We start from the raw sequence: 23,154 nt of genomic DNA, 5'->3' as shown, positions 1-23,154 counted from the left end.
CTTTCTGCTATTGACCCGGGATTTGCACCGCATGCCACTCTCAGTAACTGGTACTGTGATTTTAATACTATGAAAGAAAAAATTATACAGACTCTAATGTGGATCTAACAATTAAAAATATATTGCTTTTTGTCACTTATACGGTAAAAAAAAAAGACAAAGTATAATTGGATGCATACATTGTCATTTGTATGCATTTTGGAAGAGTTTAGCGCGTATTTTTTTGATATATGTGACTGAGTTCAGAATTATTTTAAGAAACTGAAAAGTTTGCCTGGAAAAGGAGGAAATTGAGCAAAAGTGGTGACGTCATTGGTGAGCGCCTCTGTTGGCCTTCGAAATGGGCTTGACTCGTTAGCCCTGCTTTTTTAATCGTTATCCTGCACGTCAAACTTTTTGTCAAGAAACTCCCGTCCGCGATGACATTTGTAGGTAAGTATCGAGAACGAAACAGCGACGAAAATCGTCAGTGATAAGATGCAAGTCGAGAAGGAATCAGTAACAAGAGCGAACTGCTAGCTGTTCAGCTAGCTAGCATGTACCTTCGTGCTCGATAAATTACACACACAGACTATTAACCTTGTGTATTAGTTGGAATTGAATACACTTTGTGCATTTCATGTTGTTTTAGTAAGTGTCACTCTTTCATTTATGTATATGTTCCAGAAAATTAAGACTTAAGTAGCTTGCTAACTTTAGCCATAGAAGCTAGAAAGCAAACGGTAATCACTCAGCAGCGGCAGGATACAAGACAACTGTGTGACGCTGGACTCGCTGTTCTTTTCGTGTTGTTTTAAGGCGTCCCTTGCATACAATAACTTCCTATAGAACTGAATACATTATTTGAATTGTGTACTAATAAGTATGAATTCAACCGGGCAACTTGTTTGCATGACACCAGGTTAGCAACCATCTACAACCTGTCAAGAGTACAAAAGCTGTTACACTATAACAGTATCTACACCCATTAACCATGATTAATTGTTGTTACTTTAAATACAGACATGTGGCCATTTCTGTGAGTTCAAAATGAGCCCCTAATATCAACACTCCTCAACCATACAAATTATGTAAGATATGTTTACTTACCTGTCATTTGAAAGGCTATCTTTGTATTTTAAATAATAAAGTTCCATGCAAATAACCTTGCCAGGAAAAAGCTTCTTCTTTATAAAGACAATCTTGGTAAGTGGTGGTTAAACACTGAGATATGTATATATTCTTTTAGTGCCTCAGAAAATCAATAACCCCAGCATGGGATGAACTTGCATAGAACATGCAGTCCAGGGAACGTTTTCAGCAATTTGTCCTGTTTTAAGATTTAGAATGATCTTTCACATTTTTGAATATTAGACTTAAGTTTGGGAATTGTTTTGTTTGTCATGAGATTTATGGAATGGAATACTGGCAACTGTGATTTTCCGACCAATTAATGTGTTTTGAGTTCTACTGTTTTCAAGCTGTTAACTCTTTCTAAATATTATTTTATTATAGATTGATAGTTTGATATACCGATAGATTTTGTATTGATGTTTGCATCTGGTCTTTGTAATTTTGCTGCATAGCAGTTGATATTTTTTTATTTGTCCCTTGTAACGTGTCTTAGCATGTTAAACCCTCGACTGTTTACCCAAGTATTGTTTGCAAATTGACTGTCAAATTTTGCTTTCCTTTTGTTTCCCTTGTTTAACTGTAGGTTAAATGTGTATTCATATTCTCAGGTGAATTGGCAGACAAAGTCAGCCCCCTCTTTGCAGAACTGGTTCCTGTGTGGGCGGACTGGCCTGCAGGTTTCACTTCCTGTGCAGTACAGTAGAGCGACTTGTTTGGTCAGAGGATTACCATGAAACCCGCTCAGGAGCGTAACCAGGAGTGCCTGCCTCCAAAAAAGAGGGACCTCCCTGTCAATAACAGCAGTGGAGCAGGGGGGACAGGAGGAGGAGGAGCTACGGCCACTGGAGTGGTTGCTGGAGAAGACGAGGCGGCTTCCATCCAGAACTCTGGATCCAACAGTGAATCTCAAGGAGGGACCTCATCTGGAGAGTGGCTGCAAGCACAAGCAGGTTACCATTATAGAGTGGATCATTCAGACAATATATCAACTGTTCCTGTTGACCATTATAGCATGCTTTACAAAGTAGCTGTTCCATCTGTTACTTACTCATCCAACAGTCTTCACCCAGTGCTAAGCCACATCTCTCAAGCCTATACAGTTCACTCTCCTCTTCTGCAGCATCCAGGCCTCCCCTACCCCCCTCTTGGTTATGCACAGATCCCTCATTCCCCTCTACAATTCGTTAGCCCCCCTTATGCTGCAGTACCGTACGCTCTACCACCTGGCTTTGTCCCAGGATCGTTGATCTCTCCCTCAGGACCTATTCCTCAGGCCCATTCTGTTTCTCACCTTGTTCCCTACCAATCTATCATACAGGAAGGTGTTGTCTCTCCACCTCCGCAGGCTCAGGTAGCTACTCATACCTTTGCCAAAGCTTCAAGTGGTGTTCCATTGATGCTACCCTCAGAGCAAGCAGTCCAACAGCACCTTGGTACAGTTGGAGTTTTACCTGCAGCCGAGCTCAGCTCCAGAGGATTGTACCATGCTCAAGGCAGCAGGGGTTCCTCCACCCTCAGAGATGGCCACAGTTCTCAGTTGGCCAATGAAACAGAGATGAATGGGGGTGATAGAGAACAAGGTGTACAGGACTCTACTCACACTGCCAGAAATGCACATTTACCGCGCGTGACATCCACTTCAGCAACACAAGAGCACAGCCAGGAGAGAGTCCTGCAAACCCGAAGGCTAGAAGGCAGAAGTTCTCCTGGTCAGCGCAGCACTCCAGACAGTGATCTAGAGGTAAGATCGATTGATTTCATTTGTAAAATACAGATGGTTACACATGAAAAAAAAAAGCTGTAGAGGAATGCTCATGTTTTGTCATGGACTAAAATGTTTGAATATTTTTGACACTTAAAAAAACATTGTTCAGTATCTGGATATAAAGTAATCTACTTCATTTTTTTATTTGACACAGGTGTTGCCCTTAAGTGGACATTTCTATTGTAGTGACACCTCTATGATTTAATTGTCATTCTCATATTTCTGCATTTCTTTGTCTAAATTGTGTAAACTATGGTGAGCTGCAGTTTTGTAGAATACATGTATAGTGTATAGTATACATGTATAGTATAATACATGTGTAGTATACATGTCATGTTGTGTTGTATTGCTTCTTACTAACTGCTTTCTGTTGAATCAAACCCTTTAGTAAATGAAAATGAGTTTTGCTAATCCTCAGTGATCCTCTTTATCTTTCAGGTGCAGCAGGTGGTTGGTCGTTTGGCTTCCTCGAGCCAAGGGAATAGTGGATTACGAAAGGAGGTTTCATTTGCCCCCTTGAACCTCTGTCAGGGGGGCCAGAGAGCCGTTGATGTCCATGGCGAGAGCACAGGAGCCGTTTCTGCCAGGACCGTGTATTCTGCCCTGCCTTCAAGCTACAGTGACCATCACAAGCTGACTAGTCAACAGACAGGACAACCTGCCCATGCTGTGGTGCTCGCCAATGGGCAGCCAGTTCTTATACCCATTGACTATCAGCAGCAACATCAGCTGCCACAGCAGCAGTACCCAGGGCAGACTAACGACGCTTCAGCAAGCCATGCTACCACCACATCCTCCCCTAACCCAAGCTTTAAAGCCTCTGATTCTTCAGCCAGAGTGTGCCTCCCTGAGAGAGCAGAGCTGACAGCAGCTCTGCAGCAGCTTCCACAGCAGCCGGTGATCCAGCCTGCAGCAGATGTGACTCAGGCCTTAGCTGCAAGTCTCCTTCCTGCCCAGGCTCCCAGTAATCCATCACACTTCATGAAGGGTGCAATTATTCAGTTGGCCACTGGGGAGCTGAAGCGTGTGGAGGACCTGCAGACTCAGGATTTTGTGCGCAGTGCTGAGGTGAGTGGGGGTCTTAAGATTGACTCCAGCTTGGTGATGGACATCCGTGCCAGCCAGCAAAGACCAGGTCTAGCATCGCTTCATTTTACGGTCGGGGAGCAGCAGAGCAAAGTGACAATCGATGTGCCTCCAGAGCACCCTTTTTTTGTGTTTGGCCAGGGCTGGTCATCTTGCAGCCCTGAGCGTACAGCCCAGCTTTACGGCTTGGTTTGTCACCGCCTGCAAATCGGGGACACGTGTGTGTCAATTAGACTGCAGCAACAGCTTCAACCCCAGCAGGAGAAGCAGCCACAGAAGCATCACTTGCAGCAGCAACAGCAGAACCTCACAAGGACTTTGAACAAAACCAATGCTACATCAGGACCTAGTCACCAGCTCATGGGGCCCCCTGCCCCTCAGCAGTCACGGCCGCAGTCTCATTTCAGGTTGGATCGCATCAACAGAGACAGGCAGCGGGATGGAGAAAAAGAGTTTGTGGAGGAGGATGAAGTCATCCATTTAGGCGGTGGTGGACACACAGAATCACCCATCAGAACAAGCCGAATCTCTGCTGAGCATCCCAGGAGTCAGAGCAGTTATCACTTGCACACAGAGGGCTCTGCTTTTGCAGAGGCAGGCATGGGAGCAATACAAACTCCCCATGGTGCCTCTCAGAGACGATGGTCTTCACCCGGCCTCCAAAGATACAGCGTGAAAGTGGACGACGGGCCGCGTCCTCAGATAATCACCTCTGCTCACCCACGGCCGTCTTTCATCCCCCAAGAGGTCAAACTGTCCATCGAGGGGCGCTCTAATGCAGGGAAGTAGCATCATATTTGGTAGCAACCATAGACGGGACTGCCACGAGTAAGACGAGAGTTTGACAAGGAGAGAAAGAGGGAAAAAACAGTGTGAATGTAGCCTCAGAATGTTGGAGATTTTGCACACTTCAAAATACACAAAGGCATCTAATCATTATTGTCTGGTGAGAAGTTCTGGTTTCAGCCTGCTGCAGTCTTAACGGGGACGTGAAAAGCTAAGCATGTAGCTGGCATGTCCATACACACTGCTTTTCTCTTCCTCCGTCCCTCCTTTGTCTCCACGTTCTTGAACTCAAACCACGTAATGATCTCTTTCTGAGACATTCGCTTTTGGTTTTGGCTATGTAAAACATCCTAGAGAATTGAGTTCATGACTGTCTTTAAAAACAAATTATTGCATCGCACTAGTTTGAAGCAACCAACTCTGGTGAAAACAAAAGTTCAAAGCTAATAATGTTTTAATCACAGCGCAGCCAAAATACTGCTTCTGTGTAAAGCAATCACCCTAAAAAAAGGTGGTTGCTGACATTTGGAGGACCCGCTGTTGTTGTTGTTCCCACTTGTCAGTGTGCTTTAAATTGTGCTTTCACAACAGGAGTCTAAACCCTCCGCTGTCAGCAGCAATACTCTCCCTTCGTTACTCCTTTGGAAGCCGCTCTGCAAAGGTTGGAAAGCTCTCTCAGGCCACATGTCCCATTTCATATTTGTCTTACAATCAAATCAAGCGAATCCGTTGTGTCACCACCTTCCTCCCACTTGCTCTGAATGAGGACTGGAATGTTAGCGGTTGGAATAATCTCCTGTTCTCTTCGATCTAATCTTGCTTCGACCAACTTTAATGTTTTCTTTCCACCCTCCTTATAGACTACTTCATATTACTCATAATATTGTGGATGAGTGAGGCGGTGATGAGACGTGTCTGCTTTAAGCTTCAATTCTTGTTACCAAATGAAAGCAATAGTTCATTTTTAAAAGTACTGCCCCACCACAAGAGTTTCATTGTGTTTGAGGGGTAAATTCTCTGTTTTAAAGGATTAATCAGCTTTAGTTTGATAGCACGACTTTGGCAGGTTTGCTGAAATTGAAGGTGGACTGAGTCACTGTTGGCAATTTCAGTAACCCAAGTTCTGAAAGTGGATGCGCATAAGAGACCCGGTTAGTTTGTATGGATCTGATCCTTTGCTCCTATATAAAGGGATCGTAGGTCCAGCAGGGTTTTTTAAACTGCCCTGTGTTGCACATCTGACCCCCCTCCCCTTGATTTTACTTTAAAATTTAAATAGGACTCCCAATACTTTGTGTTGTTTTTTTTTATAAACAAAGGGAATATTTTAAGAAGTGTTGGTTCTATGTGGCAAAATTAAAATGGACTTGTTTCTCTAACTGTTTACAAATTATCCTAAAGAATGCTGCAGTTCCTTCCTAACGTCAAGGTTTTTATATCAGACAAAAAAGTCTAAAATAGGACAATTTGAAAAGAAGTGCAATTAGATCATGCATAAATCATCAAATTATCATTCCATATGTTGACATTCCCCTCACCAATTGACTAAATACTCTTTTTTTTTTTTTTTGCCTTGTCTACCATTGATCCTCAGGCTTGCCTTTGGCAAACACTTTGATCCCATTGAAAAGCGATGGACACGGTTGTCATAGCGAGGAGCTTTAAAACATCGGTTCAGAAGTTTCTGTGAACTTTTACTTGAATGCTTACAACTTCCTCTGTGCATGTAAAGAGCCATATGCCACTGTCGTCATTTTCAGCTTCAGGAGTTCTTGTAGGATGTGAGAGTTCTTCACTGCAAACCTTTGACGTAGTGTTGGTATTTTCTATGCAGTTACCACAACTGTGCCCTTCATTGTTTCATGCGTGGAGCAGGTTGGCTGATACAGTTCTAATTTTAGGATTTGTGCTTGGAATCACTGTCTTTTTTAGAAGTTTAACACTCGTTAAATGTTCAGTGAGCCTCGTTTTGACCCAACCCTGATTACTACACAGCAGATGCCAAATCGTTGAAGAAGTGTTATTTAAAGTTGTTTAGGCCTGGTTGCCAGCCACTTCAATGTGTTTTAGGTCAGGATGTATTCGATGGAGTTTATTTGTTCATTACCTCCTGTTTATGCTCACATACAGACCATCATTCTGATCCTCCTTTTATTTTGAAAGGTGTGTGCTGTAAAATTCTCATGCAAAGATGTCTAATTTCCTTAACTTCACTGATGGTCTGTTGCTCTAAGTGATTGCACTAAATGTCCTTCACAGTGTTTTAAAAAGGAAAACTTTTGGGGAGTTGAAGACTAAATTATGAGAGCGCACAAAATTGTGGAGCAATCGCAGGTTTTGTGTTTCTGTAGATATATATGCATTTCTCTTGTTGTACATAGCTTTGACGCTTGTCAATAATGCCTTAAACTCTTTTCTTTGTACAATTTGTGAGATGGAAATATTGGAGCAATGTTTCCTGAGACATTTATATTCAAGTTGTCTTGTTTAAATCAAAAGAAACTCTGGAGCAGAACTAAAGACATTTCATTATCTGCAGCTTTGTGCTGTTTCCCATTCTGCTCCGTTACAGTTTTGATTCCCTCTGTTGCTCAAAACTTAATTTGTGACTCCCAAACAAAAGTGTGAATATTCAAGGATGTTAGCAATGGAGTTTTTGTCTCTGCATTAACGCATTTACAAACATGTACAGATCTTTAAATGTATTGGTGTTGCACAAGATCTGTAAGGATTTTTGTTCCTGTTTGCTCCCTAGAATAATGGGTTATTATTTTAATTTTTCTCTGTTCCAAAGTCTCTGAAAAGGAGAAATTGCGCTCTAAATAGAAGAAGACCAGCTGCACAAGTCAGTTAGCTTTCCACTAGTGGTAATGTGCTGGTTTTTCTGGGGTCTTGTGGCGTTGGTTAAACTGCGTTCTGTCAATCCAGTATTGAACTGCCAGCTCGGGACGAATTCAATCAGGAGAGTTGGATTTGTTTAAAAAAAAATCCAAAAATCGATGACAGTATGTGTGTTATCAAACATTGTACTTTATTTTTCACACACTGCTTTCCATGTAACCATCATAACGACATCATCACTTTGAAAAAAAAAAGCCTAAATCAGCTAAATATATGCAATTATGTAAATGTAACATTCAATCCTCAAGTATAATCCAGGTGGTATGAACTTTGTATAGTGACTTTTAATATCGTATGGCCGTACCAATATGTATTGATCTCTATCAGAAGCCTTAGAGTTGTTGACCCAAAGTGCTCCCTTAGAATGCCCCGCCGCCCCCACTTTAACAAAGCATTAATATCTCTATTTTGTTGCATTTTTATTTGTACCCTTTTTGAATAAAATAGATTTGTACTGTATATTTGTACCTCTGTGAACTACTTAGGACTTTTTTTTGCTGTTTTAATTCTATGTACTTTAAGGACACAAAGATATTGTATTTTTATTGTTACAGCTAACTTGGAGACATTGCATTTATCATGTTTGTCAAGTAAACACAATATAATATATATAAATATATATATATATACAGATACAAATATAAACACCCTGTGTGCTGTCTTTATTGTTCCATGAAATAATGAGTAAAGTGGATCCTCTTACAATGTTGTGCATTATATTTCGTGGATATTTACACACATTTCTCTGGTTTAACAAGTTCTGTTTTACCTTCTCAAAACTGACTGCAGATGAGAAGCAAAACTAAGATTACCGGTTATCTTTTTTGTATAATTCAAGAAGACAATCACAAGTGTATAAACAATTGTTTTTTTTTTACAACCATTTGACTTTTGGGAAATTTACTTCTCCAAAAAATCAGTAAAAAGGCATTCTCCCCCACCTTATTAAATCAAAATAATTTAAATGAATGCTTAAGTTGGTGTTAATGTGACAGGCAAAAAAAGATTTTTATTTTTAAGATAAGTTTTTTATTCATAAATCAAACTAGGAAAAATGCTTTTTAAAGGTAAAATTATTTAAAAAAGGGGATTAGGAAATAAATATACAAAGATAATAAAAAACATGAAATTTAATCATTTAATCATATTTCCAAATTCAGTGTAAATATTATTGCATACTTTTATAGTCAAAAATACATCTATAAACATAACTAAAACACATTTTTATATAAATTAAATTACGATGGGGAAAAAATTATAAATCTTAATTGTTCCCAATGTTGCACTTGTACCCAGAAATTGAGCTAAAATGAAGTTTTTAAAAGCAAGTTAAAAAATAAAGGAAGAAATGACACCCACATATTAAAGTTGATGTTTATTACCACATTCTTTACCAGGACTCAATATTATCTGTCTCCTAATAGTTGAGTAACAATGGATGGCACCTCAAAAGTGCTACCCAATCAGAATGCATTCATACCACAGCCAGCTGGACGTTGGCAGTTTCTCTCATTAGTTTGGCCGTTTGTCAGCTATTTATTGTGTAAACATGGACATTGATTGAAAATCCTGACAATCAATATTAAGATGCTTTTTTTTTTTTTTAAATAAAAACACTTTAATAAAACAGTAACAAAAAAAGGCAGGCAATAAAATTTAAGTAGAACACAAGTTAAAATCGAACCATTCTAGTACAAGCGCAGTTTATAACATGCAGTTTACTTAATCAAAGACGAGCGCAATGCTCTTAGGACCGAGTCCACAGTTCTCCCACTTCTAGACGTTTGCTGGGGATCAAACGAGCGACCTCTGGGAAAACCTAATGTTCCTGATTTAAGAAATTGCAGGAACAACTGAAACGTTTGTCCAAAATGATTATTTGCCCTTTTTAGAAAGGCCTAAACCAAATGGCAGTGAGACCCTGTTGATTCCATGTAATGAATGAAGGACAACCAAATGTCTCTTAAAAACAATGTCAGAGCGTGAGGCTGATGAATGCACCTCATGGAACCAAAGACTCTTAGCCTTCTCACTGAGTTAGGTTGACTGAGAAGGTGGCTTTCTCATTTTTGAGTCTAAGCCATATAAAAAAAAAAAAAAAAAAGAACATGTAAATTGCATTCTGCATAGTTTCTGTGAAAAGGGATTTTATTTGCTGTTGCATAGAAGTTTGATTCACTCCTAGAACACCCTTAACGTAACCAAGTTGCAGGTATGCCTCAGTTAATGGAGATAACTAAATGTAACTGCTAGAATTTAAAATATTTTTCTTTTATTTTAGCTTAACCAACAACAATTCTATTGATGCTTGTGTAGAAAAAAAATCATTTGTTCAACGAACTTTATTTTATTTAAAAATCTCTTGTTTTTTTTCCAGAGCCTTTGGGTTCTGCATTAATAATTGATTTTTTTTTTTTACAGTTCTGCAGTTTTTATTTCAGCAGATCTCAAAGAAGACCAAGAATAAAGACTCATATCAGGACTGAGAGTAAAAATATGGATTCTGGCTGATCTAGGAGTGACTCAAACAGCTGTTCCAAAACTGTTCACTAAAAGATGCAAGAAAAGAAATTTAAAAAAATGACACAACAACCCTATGTTCTACCAATAAAATATTCCAAACTATTTTACAAAATTATGTCATATTGCATAAATGCACTGGAATGAGATTAATGAGTATACTTCAATATTCTATTATAATGAAACTTACCCCAACTTACTTACAATTGCTTAAAACTCGAGTGGTAACAATACCCATTTTGAAAATACTGCAGCTTACTAAGCATCCGAATGCTACAGAAATTGCACAAAGCAGAGGTTATTATTCAAGTGGGATTCTTTTTGCAATACTAAGAACCAACATTTATGTTTGCTCATGAGCACAAAAACAAATGCATCCTTGCAGGCATAATTCAAGTAATATATCCAACTATGAGGTCAACAGGTAACATTTAAGGTTTTTTTTTTCCTTCTCTTTCTAACCACTTAACAACATTTGAGCACTTATACCTTAATGTGATGAGCCCATAATATTGACGAGGTAACACATGTATTGTACAGTACAAAAACAGCAGCACAGATCAAGTTCCTGTGAGCCAAAGTAGGACTTTGTAACAGAAAAATGTTTGATATGTGGAGTGTATAAAAGAGATTCAACACTAAGCAAACAGAGTGTAATGGATGTGAAAGCTGGACTAAAGAAATGATGGAATTTTGCTCAACACTGGGCATGTTCAATAAGACAAACCATTCATTTGTTCATCAACCACTATGCTCCCCATAAAAAAATAAAAAAAGCACACTGAACTAGTGTTATTGTTCCTGTGAATGCATGTCCTATTCAAGTGCCGGAATGATAAATACAAACTCTAGACGAGCAAGCCTGCCTGCTCTGTCGTCCCGGCCAGTCCTGACAGAGCTTTGGAAGCTTGAAGTTGAAATGAAGTGAGCCGCAGGCCGGAGCACGGCCGCTGCACCAGCTGAGGTAGTAGATTGGTATTGAACGGTCCACGGTAGCAGCTTGAGGGAGAGAGGTATAACTACCAATGCATCAGGGTTACTGGGTTGGCGAGGTGGACCAGAAAGGAGAGAGCGCTGTGGCTTTAAAACGGCCACTCCCACGCTCATGGTCCATGTGCAAAAGATTTTTTTTTCCCTCCAAGGAAGTATTACTGCTCCCAGTAGAGTGAACTGGAAAATCTGTGATTCCACTGACAAAGATAAATCTCTTTACAACATGCAATTATAACATTTTCCATTAAACAAGGAACATTCTTAACCCTGATTCCAGGGTTTCATATATACTGTAATAAATTAGAAATGTTTTTTTTTTAAATTGTCACTTCAGTCTGTATGAAGTCGTTTCACGTAAAAGAAGCTGCATAAAACCATCCACTGTAACCATGGCGACCAGATGGCACAATGTACAAAACGCAACTACAGACCAGCTGTTCCCTCCCTTCCTGTGGCCTGGTCCAATAAGGGCAGTTTCATGAAGAGCCCATTATCAATGGAGGGGACGGGCATGGGGCAAGGGAACTGAAAGAGGTTCATGTCAGCTGTGAGCGCAGCCATTGCAGCCGGATCATGCTCTATCTGCGTCCTCAGAGCAGGGTCTATCTTCTCCAGCCGCCGCTTGATCCTCTTTGCCTCTCTCTCACGTATCAGCCTGGCCTGCCTCTTCTCTGGAGTCTCGTTGGCTCTCTTCAGGCGCATGGCCTCTCTGTCTCTCTGCAACCTGCGTGCCCGTTGCTCCTCCGTCTCCTGCATCCTCTGCATCCGCTTGGCCTCACGGTCCCGAAGCCTCCTTATTTCGCGTTCCTCTTCCGTCTCGCACGCTCGCTTGTTCTTCTTTGCTGTGCGCTCACGCTCGAGGCGCTGCAGCCGGGCCTCCAGCGGTTCGTTCTTCCGACGCAGAGCCCATTTCCGCAGCGGTGACTGGGATTCCATCAGCTGCTGATAGGCCATGCAGTTGTTGCACACGAGCAGAACTCCTGCTGGACACACTGGCATTGGACTCAGTATGTCAGGAATAGGAGGAAGTCCAGAGGAAGAGGAGCTGAGAGCATCAGGGATGGATGCCAGTGATGGCCCTTCGGAGAGGAGATTGTCGGGCAGCGAAGAAAAGGAGGAGGCTTGGTCAGACGCTGTGCACGGTCCTGGGCCTGAGCACGGTCCACATGTAGGATCTGAGCTGTGACACGCTCTGGGGCCTTGACACTGGCTGGACATGTGACCCGAGCCCTGGCATGCACGAGGGGCGTGGCATGGGCTGGGATTCAGCTCAGGAGCGTGACATGAACCTGAACCCTGACACAAACTGGAACTTGGACCCTGTTCCTGGCAGGGATGTGAACCAGAACCCGGGCTGCTCATGGGGCTGCTGGAGAGGGACTGGGACATGGAGCAGGAATCCCTTGCACTGTTGGCATCCATCCTGCAGGAGTCAAGAACATCCTTAAGTTTCTCCCTGGGAAAAGAAAAGACACAACAGAGATCAAAATGAGATGTAAAGTGACGACCTGTATTATTTGTATTTTTTGGAGTGCATTTTGTGCGTTTCACCTGTCAAAACAAATTCTAAACATAAACTTGTAACTTTTTTTTCTTTTATAATTTTACAATATGTTCATTTAAAATTAGACGGTGCTCAATGGACTCTGTTTTTGAACCATACTAGAACTAATTTCCACTCACTTGTGACCAACAAAAATGTGCGGACCACAGCTAAGTGCATGCAGAAAAATTAGAAAAACTTTCTTGGCAAAAGTTACCTCTATTTGTGTATCTTTCCTGACACACTTCTTTTGTGCATCTTTTCTGTGGATTTCAGGTTTTTTATCGTAACTGGCTGGCAGCTACCGTCTATTTCTTTCTCCTATGTGCTTTTTAAGAGTTTTTACTTTTAATGTGTGTGCCATTTCAAGCTATTTTGGTGCATTTGAAAAGCCTAACAGTAGTCACATGTTACCAGGCAAACATGTTTCATGAAAAGAATTTAATGAAAAGAAACCTGGATGTTGCCAAGCAACATCCAGGTTTCTTTTCATTAAATTCTTGTCATTGCAGGACTAATTTTATGCGGCCCTCATGCTTCGCAGTCTGCTTCATGTCACACCTCTCAGAACAACTGCTGCCTGGATTAAATCTGCTCATGACCAACTAACGTTTTATTTTTGAAGATTTTTTATACATACATATAAATATATTAGTGTGGAGGCATAGAAGAGCTTTTTCTTTTAAAATAACAAGTATGATGGGCATGCAAGGCCAGAGAGCGCAGCAACAGCGTAGATGAGCAGAACCTGTTTAAGTTGGTGGTGTCTGTGAATCGTGCGCCGCAGACAGCGCAGTTGGAGAGGCGGTCCTCCGAGTGGATGAGAAGATGCCGTCCAAGCGAGCCAGGAGAACTGAGGGCTCGCCCACATACTGGGCACACATAGCTCTTGCTGTTGCTCATCATAGATGTGTGCTGATGGAAAAAGGGAAAACAAGAAGGCAGGCGTCACATGTGACTACAGTTTTAGCTATGTAGAAATACTTGAGACAAAAACTTCATCATTCTTCTTTGTAGCAGTTCTCACCTGGTAGACATGTGAGATGAGCCGATCAGGGCTGCTGAAATCCAGCGAGCAAAGAGGGCAAACGAAGCTGTTGATGTAATCTCCGCCTTCTTCACTCTCCTAAAGGCAGAAACAGACGAGTTTAGGAGCCGTTCTGATGCTGCACAAACGCAGACCCTTTTTCCCAGAATCACAAACATTCTGAAACAAAAATATTTAAATTGTGTTTTGGTTGCATTCAACAGCTTTGTCAACCATCAACCGGTTCGGTCTGAAGCATAGAGTGAAATAAAGAAAACTCTTAGAAGCCCAAGAGACTCATTAGTGGTTGGAGAACGCTGCGCACTGTCATGGATGCAACTCGTATATGGCAACAAAACAGAAAATACAAGTGTCAAACCTTTAGACTGATGCAAAATCTGTTTTAACTACAACGCTGTTGATGACAAACTGTAGTGAAATATCTTAGCTTCCAAGTTGACAGATGTTTTTAGTGTCAAATGAGTCCCAGCCATCCAAACATCTTTCTTCACTCTGGATGTGGACATTGTTTGTGCTCTTCCTGAACAGAGCAGTGTCCTGGCACAGGGAGGCTGTGAACGCTGGAGACAACGAGACAGAAGCCGTCTTTACTGCCAGTAACCTACTTCTTTGACCCCCGCTCCTTGCAGGTGGCACCGCGATCTCTTGGTGGTCATGTGGTCGTCGGCAGAGGTGTTGGAGGAAGAGTCTTCGCCCTGGTTGTCAGGGTCACTATCGCTTTCTTCTATGGAAGCAAACACAGCCCTATCAATACAGACAGACAACAGAACACAGAGCAGGGCTTATTCTCACCAACACCCGTCAATCCGAGGCTGTTCCTACAGAGTCCATCCTGTCCCCCACCCCTGTTCGCTCTATCCTGTACCTGTGAGGCTATCCCGTCCTTGGACTCCATGGGAATTGTGACTGAGGCATTCACCGTCATCTGTGAAATCATCCCCCCCGTTCATGTTGGCTGCGTTCTGAAGTCCTGTCAAGCCTGTAGTGTGGAACGGCCCTGCAGAAAGGGGACAGCAGTGAGCCAGATGTGTTGTGATTGAAGAAAAGAGGAATTCCATCAGCTTTAAAGTGACCAAAAACAACCATTTTAGGGAAAAGTTCACCCAATTTCATTATTTGGCAAACAATGTTGAAATCTCGAATCCAAACAGATGTACAGAGAGGCGTGAATGTGACAGCGTTCCACCTGGCAGGGTTCCCCCATGAAAAACTCATTTTACAAGTGGCATGCTTCTACAAATAACTGCATCTCAATTGTTGAGAACAGAGCTACACTTGATAAAGAACAACTGTTTCAGCACAAAAGCAGACTCCCTAAACATAAAGGTTTTCAAAAGTAAGGTGCAAATGTAATTTTTGCTCAAATATATTCATTTTTCCTTTGATTTGTTCTTTGTGTGTCAGAAAAAAAAAGTCCTTTTGCAACTGCAGTACTAGATATTTACTATTTCAATTTATTGTCATTTAAGCTATGGATATCATACAAAAACAGAACATATTGGCTCCTTTTTTGGTTATGACGTAAATAATTATAATAATGAATAATGTATTATGTTTAAACACTCAATGACACTCTACAAATTCAAAAGTAAAATACAATCAAATCATTTTAAGAAAATGTTAAAAAAACAATAAAATAAATAGACATCTTATTAAAATCAGATGACAGATGAAGGAAAAGTGTGATTTGGAAAAGCAGGTTTAAACAAATAGGTTTGGAGTCTGGATTAAAAAATTAAAAAAAGGGTCAATGTCACAGAGGTCAGGGGGGAGAGAGTTCAGGAGTTGAGAAGTTAATATGGAGGAGATTAGAAAGATAAGGATCCGGGTTATGGAGGCCTTTGAAGATACAGAGAAGAAGTTTGAATTGAATCCTGAAAATGACCAGAAGCCAGTGCAGCTGTTGGAGAATGGGGGCGATGTGATGGAAGGAAGGAGTTCTGGTGATGATGCGGGCAGCTGAATTCTGGACCAATTGAAGTTTATTCAGCCTTTTATTGGAAAAACCAGAGAGAAGTACATTGTAATAGTCAAGGCGAGAAGGGACTAGACGGTAAGGGAGGGGCGGAGACGATTAATATTACATAAATTAAAGTAGGCAGACCGAGTAATACTATGTGAGAGTGAAAGGATAATGTACTGTCAAGGATGACAACAGACTCTTTACCTGAGGGAAAGGAAAAACTGAAGAGGAATCTTTGGAAAGAGTGGATTTGGAACCTAAAAGGAGTAAATCAGTTTTATCACTGTGGAGTTTGAGAAAGTTTAAGGTGAACCAGGTTTTTTTTTATACAGGCAGGAGGAAAGAGAGGCAGGTGGAAGAGAAGAGTTGGGTTTACTGGACAGATAGAACCGAGTGTCATTCAAGAAACAATGAAAATCAATGTTGAATTTATGGAAAATGTATTGCCGAGCGGTAGGAGGTAAGTAAAGAAGAGGAGGGGACCGAGAACAGAACCTTGAGGAACACCAGAGGAAATGGATGAGAGTTGAGATTTAAAGGATTTCAGTTGGATAATCAGAGTATGGCTTGAGAAGTAAGAATGAAACCAGTAGAGAGGGGTGGACTTGATACCAGTCGTACAGTTTTGAGCCAGATGCCAGATCTGATGAGGAAAACAAAGACGTACACAGATCTATTTTTCTGCAAGTAGATGCATCAAAAGGAGTGGAGCTTGTAGCCTACTGACTGTAAGTTCTATGTTACCCTACAAGCTGTTTCCAACAGTATTTTATGTCTGCTCCTGATTCCCAATGAACAAAGAAATACTCAGAAATGCTGTTTTAATCTTAGTGTTCTTTATTCATGTCCTCCATGAGTAAAATGCCCCAAGAACATGCTAAAAACACCAGAAACAGAGCAGATCTTTAAAGCATAGAGTTTGTGTTAGCTTTTGCAGCAAAAATGTGTGATTTGGTCTATTTAATTAAAATATACGGCCCTTTTGCAGGTAGGTTTACTCAAAAAATATACACAACTTCAGGTGAAAAACTCAAAGTCTGAGCTTAAAAGATATGCACTATACCAAAATAATCCAGATGTGGGTTTCATTTTTGTTTTAGATGTTGCAAAGCCATAAAAGCTCAAACTGTTAAACATTTGTTATAAACATTTTAGGCATATAAGTGTTTAGCTTAAGGATTTGACGCAAAATATTCCGAATTTTAAAATACAGAAGGAGTAACTTGTATACACAGTAGGATGGTTTCCTATGGACAAAAATTAAAATATAATAGGTTTGCATGTGAAGACAAGACACACAAGACGGCTGACATACATGCATGAGCACCAGCTTCATTTGCATCCCAACCCCCACTGTTTCACACACAGATACATGCTAGCTGTTCAAACAGTCATGCTGCAGTCCTGTGGGAGAAGCAGCCTCTTTTCCTCCAGCTAACTGCCTTGATACCCGGTGTGTTTCTCTCAACACCGCCCACACACTGAACAGCCTGGCTCGCCCTCTGCCTTCCGTGCTCATGAGCAGCACTGACTTCTTCCAGATCTGTAGCATCAGCTCTGAGGGGGAGGATATTGCTTCCTGCCACGACAGCCCGCATGCGGTTTATTTCTCTCCTTCTGTACGGCCACTTTCTGCTTTATGATAGGGTTTTTATTTTTTTTATTATTGAAGGATGTGGTCTAATGTTTCACCTTTTTTGTGGTTACACTTGACCCAGCAACCTGTGTTTGACTCTGCGCACTTCCTTATTAAAGTCAAAAGGAATTCAAAAGCAAGTTTTCTTTCTTGCTCATGAGATCCTGACTAAGGTTGAATGTGATCAGTAAATATAGCTTTCACCACAATCCTGGGGTACTTGTGTACACACATACACAAACACTTGCTCTCCTACCAAGTGTCTGTGGAAAACATGGACATGTCGCTCACGTTTGTGATATTATCCTTCATCCCTGTGAAAACTGGCACAGGAGAGCAGTCTGGGCACTTTCTACCACAAGTCCGAGCTTTTATTAGCTACAGCTGAGAAGACTCGGGTATTGAACCATCATCTATTACACTAAGCTGGCTTCTCGGCGCGCAGCCAATGACTGATGTGTGAGAAACACCGTCTCCCCCACTGCCAGCCCTCTGTCTGTACATCTGTCTCTCCTTGCGTGCCGCCTCCCCCTCCTTCCCCCAGTCTCTGCCACTGTGATGTTATCTCTGAGTCTGTGTGTCTGTAGGCAGGAGGTGACGCAGTGTCTGACTGAATCCAGACAAAGAGGCAAACTCATCAGCCAACAGCAGAGACAGAGGGGAGTTGGTGGTGGAGGGGTAGTGTGCAAAACAAAAATGGACAAAGGACAGAATGCCAAAACTACGCTCAAACGCCAAGCAATGGGGGTCTGGCGCAATTCAAAAGCCCCACCTTCCCCTTACTAGCCATCACTCACAACAACACCGTCTGAGTCTGCGGGAGGTCCGTCCATGCACCGTCAGAGGGACAAAGATGGAGGGCCACACACAGGGTCCGCTCTTAACCGGAGACTTGAAAATGATTCTAACGATCCGGTATTTCTGCCTGTGGTAAACTTAACATTAAACACAAAAAGTTAAACCAATTTCAGATGTGCATTTGGATTTGGATTAGGAAAAACAGGAAACATTAAATCACTTTTTTTTTTTTACAAAGATATGGCAAAAAGTTTAGAACTGAAAATATTTTAGATTTCAACTCAATTTTACAAAAAAACAAAAATGTCAATGCTAAAAATATGAAAAAATGACTCATTCTAGTGCAGAAAATTACTTCCCATCACCTCAAATAAGTATTTTCTTTCTACAGGACTCACTAATAGAAACTTTTTCTACAGTTCCCTGTCCGGAGTGACCCACTCCAGAAGGGCAATTTTTTTTTTTTTGCAACTTTCTGCACTCTGACAGTGGAAGAATTTGCCAGAACTTCACCACTCTGTGCTGTCAAAACTTTTCATTTGGCCTCTGTATGGAGATGTTGTCTCAGGCAGACAGGCTGAATAAATGACCTCATTATCTCTTACGGGATTACGGATACCTTAAGTAGTCTGTTTAAACTACTGAAAAACATCTATGTTTAGAAAAGAGGGCCGTGCCACGTATTGCTTCAGTAGATTAAACAGGACAATCCCCTTCACTGGACGCTAAATGTTTTGGATGAGCTGTCATCTTGTTGTTTCACAAAGAGATCCAGGCGGGAGTCGGACAACGACAACAGATAAACACCAGAGTCTTTGCCTCAAATTTGGATTGCCACTTTGGACAAAAATAATATGTTGCCAGTAAATCATGAAATAACCACGTGCACGGTGATGTTACAACATTGTTGCAAATGAAAACGTGTTCACCATACAGGCTACCGTTGGACATGTATCTATAAGTTGCATCCCTTTTTTCCAACAGAATAAAAGCACGAACACCTTCGAACAGACACATGCAGCTGCGCACACAACGGGGTATATCGCTGCACAAATAAGGCTTTCAGAGCCAGGATATTACCAAGCAGACAACATCTATTTGAAAGCAGACTCTCTTCCAAGTCCTCCCTTTGATACAGGAGCCATCTTTACACGTTGAAGTCAGAAAGAGGCTCAGAAAACATCTGGAGAACTTTTTTTGACCCCTGATTGTTGTAAAAGAGAGCATCAATGTGATGATCAAGCATCTCTGCAGCTATGGTGCTGAGCAGAGCTTCCGTACTTCAATGACCTGAAGGTGCTGTTAGCATGTCATTGTTAGTGAAAAAAACGACTAAAGTTAGTCTTTATTTTGTGGCTATTTGCTGAAGAAGGGCTCACTGAACACAATGTAAACACAATCATGGGTAAACAGTAAGATGATAATGCATAAATGATCCTGGCAATGAGATAGAACATGGATAAAGAGCTGGTGGAAGAATAATAATGTGGGATACCTACAGTTAACTTTGAAAGGGTTGTTCTGTTTTCGTCTGGACATAGTACAGCCCGCTCCCGGGTCATTGAAAAAAATATGCAGTCTCCAAAGGATGCTCTTACTTTGAAAATAGTCCGAGTGTAATAGTTCCAAGCATGATAAAAAATGATTTAAAATACAGAGTTGATATGCGTTAAGGATAAAAAAAAAAGACTTTAAATGTAAGTTTTATAAAATAATGTTAGCTTCCAGTCCAATCGGAAGGTTTAAAACGATGTCCATGCCAGCGTACAGACGCCGAGGAGTCCCGAGCCGCTGGCAGGAGTCCACTCACTGCAGCGACTCGCGAGCTCAGCTGATCTCGACGCAAAACAAATGAAGCCACGCCGAAAGGCATTGTGGGATGGGCAGCGAGACGAGTCTGAAGGTGCGTTTACGGGGCGTCTGAAAAACAAGATATGGGAACCACGAAACAAAACCGTTTACAGTACTACCTCCACAACAAACGGAAGCAGTCTGACAAAAAATAAAAAGCTTTCTTTATTAAACTTACATGTTGAGAAAAAAAACGTATGGACTAAACTAATTATGGACAACTAACTTTAAAAAGTAAGTTAAGCACAAGCATTTAGAAGTTTACAGAAGCTAATATGCTTTAAAAAAAACATAACCCATCATCAAATGACTATGACAAACTGATTTAAAGCTCATTAAAGGGTTCATTTTCCGATCACAACGTAAAAAATATGAAACAAGCAGAAAAAAACAAACTGGAGAAAAAAAATTAATGAAGTGTCCCATAAAAAAACGCATAACTGCATTTCGTTTAAACTTCCTATGCCTTTGTAGAGAATAAGAAGATACGACAATCCATTTAACAGGGTAAACAGCGCTCTCTGGCGGAGAAAACAAGAAACAAAAATATTTCAATAAACTTCTCTACAGGGGAGCAAATATTTTAATTGTATAGAAACAGATGCTAATAAATTTTGTTATTCTGTATGAAAAATACGTATATATGTTTCATTTCGTATAACTACATACACACTTTATGGTTCTTATCTTATTTTGTGTGGCAAAAAAGAAAGCCCTAGTTTTTAATTCAATAATTATTGATTTCTTTTTAAATTAGCGTACTATATGTATGTTAGAAAAAACGTGAAAATTTATTGAACTCATACTTTGTTTGTTTAGTTATTTGCTTTTAATAAAACAAATACTATCATTTTTTCCATCCAGGATAAAGGCAAATTAGTCCAAAGTGTTATTTATTGATGTTTAAGTTTTAATCCCTCATATGTTGCTTTGCAAAATATGTAATTCGTCTTATTGAAGTTCAACTCCCGACACCTGTGGGAGACCCAAAAAATAACCTTAACAACAAGGACATGTTAGTCATGCATACATGTACAACCATCTTGAATAAAAAGATGTATACCGTAATTAAAATGTTTTTGCTTTAAATCACTTTTACCAACACTTAAATGTAGCATCAAAAATATAAAATGAAGCATTTATGAGAGCCAAATTCCATTTTAAATGATATTTTAATGCATATCAATTTAATCCAAATTCTCTCTTTAAATAATTGTTACATTGAATTTCAAACCTAATCTTTATTTATAAACTAAATATACTAAGTATAATTAAACCTTTGCATGGTTTTGGTCAATTGAACAAAAACAAAACAAGTCTAAATTGGTATCTCATCAAAAAATAAATTATTGTTTTAGATCAAACCTCAAGAGGATCCTCTTAAGAGGACAAGAGACACCGCTAGGTGGCGCTTTAATTTACGGTACCACTGAACTCTCACATTGCATGCAGTCGTCATCACTGTATGCCACGAGTAAACTGACCGCAGCACGCCTTCGAGACGGACAGTGTACTCATCCGCAAGGTTAAAGGATAATATTCTATCTCAACAAAAGAAACCTCGCCTTGTCATTTAACACATGTTTCATGTAAAATGTCAGACAACGCATCTCAGTGTAACCAGGAATCCAATCTCAAATAAATACGTTTCGAAACCTTTTCAAAAAGATAATCGAGAACCAGATGGTTAAAGAAAACAACAGGCTCTATTGCTAGCGCTTTATAATAACGGGAACAGACCGAGCGTGCATTGTAGAAAACTGATCAAATAGAATAATTGATTTAATATTACAAAAGACCAATAGTGACATAACGGAACTATTACCCATGGTGTCCTGTAAACAGAGCTGTATCAGGTGTAATCTCGGTCACAGTGGTGACTTCTCTGCTTCCAGCCGTTCCTGCGATGATGACAAACTTGAGCTGAACGCCTTTTACCATCCTCTGAGAGTGTAACCCTCCGCCTGCGGTAGATGTACTGAGGCTGGAGTAGCCACCATTTTGCATGTCTAGTGTGTTCCTCCCTCCATCGCTAATAGAGACGAGTCCAGTCCTTTTCTGGCGTCATTACGGCTAGTAAGTACTTTGAAACAATAACATATCGACAGAAATGTGATAAAATGTAATTTTCTTAAACAAAAAACATTACGCGTGTGTTCGTGTCTGCGTTGTTATCTCAGAGAGAGTGCCACTGCATAGGAAGTTGCAGCGCTCAGTGCGCCGGGGCAGTGCCTGTCAGTAAGCTAAGTTAGCTACCATGTAGAGCAGTGCTAGGTATCTACGGGCTTAGCTATGCAGAATTCCCAAGTGTTTTGTGAAATATTTATTGTGACAGCACCTAACGATGACTGTGTAGTTAATATTTCCACTACTGGACCACAGCTCTTGTCCTGTAACTTATACACTAGTTAACAGCGAACTGTCAGGTAGCGAGCTGACGGTAGTACAGGGGGCTAGCTAGCTAGTTTGTAATCCAAATGTTCCACGAAGGCCTAAACGCATCATGTCCTCTTCACTTGGTGAACTCAGTCAGGTGTCGTAGCTCGAGGTTAAACAAAACCACTTTTCTAATTATTTTGTATGTTCATGTTGTTAATATTAACTTCTTGCATTTTATCAAAAAGCGTGAGTAAGCGGTAAAGCCTCTGTTGTTGCTAAGGATGTCCAAACATGATCCCTTTCGAGTAAAATGGGCACTTTTTGTAAAGCTACTTTTTACTCAGTTGTTGTGCCTCGTCGTTAAGATACTTGACAGTTTGCTGGAGCTTTAGATGTGGTTTTTAAATATTTAAAAACTTTAAAATGTCGAGTCAAGTTAGCTTTTGACATCCAGGAAGCTATAGCTCACTAAAGACGTGAATTTGTTTTTATAATGTTTACAAAACAGTTGGTGTCATTGAAGCGTCTTCCTTAGTAGATTTCTGTAATGAAACATCTAATTAATTTCCATTATAGCACTTGTTGCTCAGGACTGGTTAACGTTAAGGAAGTCGAGGTATAAGTAGGAAGTGCGCTACGAGTGTGACGTTCTGCGTATCGACGTGTCTGCTGGGTTGTCTTTAGTGTTAATGTTTCTGTTGACCAGGACCAACACACCTTTCAGGAGTTCAGGGGCCTCTTGGCGTAGGTGAGGATAGGCTTACAATCATAC

The 23,154-nt window shown here is 40.6% G+C and overlaps 3 protein-coding genes across 8 annotated transcripts in view; 2 read left to right on the top strand and 1 right to left on the bottom strand.

Annotated features, from left to right (window-relative positions):
• Positions 1–258: 258 nt before the first annotated feature.
• On the top strand, positions 259–8,296 carry atxn1l (ataxin 1-like). Its single transcript, XM_004067322.5, has 3 exons — positions 259–432; positions 1,722–2,854; positions 3,317–8,296. Exons 2-3 carry the CDS (start codon positions 1,844–1,846, stop codon positions 4,751–4,753), a joined length of 2,448 nt encoding a protein of 815 aa, XP_004067370.1. The 5' UTR covers positions 259–432; positions 1,722–1,843; the 3' UTR covers positions 4,754–8,296.
• A 715-nt stretch (positions 8,297–9,011) lies between these two features.
• Positions 9,012–22,014, bottom strand: znf821 (zinc finger protein 821). 6 transcript variants are annotated; one of them, XM_078944493.1, is made up of 6 exons: positions 21,829–22,014; positions 14,621–14,752; positions 14,361–14,476; positions 13,735–13,833; positions 13,456–13,622; positions 9,012–12,620 (listed from the first exon to the last, which is right to left on the bottom strand). In XM_078944493.1, exons 1-6 carry the CDS (start codon positions 21,830–21,832, stop codon positions 11,588–11,590), a joined length of 1,551 nt encoding a protein of 516 aa, XP_078800619.1. In that variant the 5' UTR covers positions 21,833–22,014; the 3' UTR covers positions 9,012–11,587. The 6 variants fall into 6 exon arrangements, with proteins under 6 accessions (XP_078800619.1, XP_011489519.1, XP_011489526.1 ...); XM_011491217.4 differs by having other exon boundaries at positions 14,361–14,479; positions 21,829–21,967; XM_011491224.4 differs by having other exon boundaries at positions 14,361–14,499; positions 21,829–21,957.
• The window catches only part of ap1g1 (adaptor related protein complex 1 subunit gamma 1), a 25,072-nt gene continuing 23,857 nt past the window's right edge, over positions 21,940–23,154 (top strand). The window contains exon 1 of the mRNA XM_011491233.4: positions 21,940–22,079. The gene's annotated coding sequence lies outside the window, so the exon portion shown is untranslated. The remainder of the gene's footprint in view (positions 22,080–23,154) is intronic.

This window comes from Oryzias latipes, chromosome 3 (genome assembly GCF_053564925.1).
Source record: "Oryzias latipes strain Hd-rR chromosome 3, Olatipes_Hd-rR_3.1".
NCBI lineage: Eukaryota > Metazoa > Chordata > Actinopteri > Beloniformes > Adrianichthyidae > Oryzias > Oryzias latipes.
Note: the sequence above shows the minus strand (reverse complement) of the source record. Positions and strands in the feature narration are given on the sequence as shown.

Bases quoted from the DNA above. Each gene is read 5' to 3' on its own strand.
- atxn1l (XM_004067322.5), top strand. From the start codon at position 1,844: ATGAAACCCGCTCAGGAGCGTAACCAGGAGTGCCTGCCTCCAAAAAAG. The intron at 2,855-3,316 runs GTAAGATCGATT...TTTATCTTTCAG, and splicing joins CTCCAGACAGTGATCTAGAG to GTGCAGCAGGTGGTTGGTCG.
- znf821 (XM_011491213.4), bottom strand. From the start codon at position 19,691: ATGTCCAGACGAAAACAGAACAACCCTTTCAAAGTTAACT. The intron at 13,834-14,360 runs GTAGGTTACTGG...TTCTGCCTTTAG, and splicing joins AAGGAGCGGGGGTCAAAGAA to GAGAGTGAAGAAGGCGGAGA. The intron at 12,621-13,455 runs GTTCTGCTCATC...TTCTTTTCCCAG, and splicing joins GACACCACCAACTTAAACAG to GGAGAAACTTAAGGATGTTC.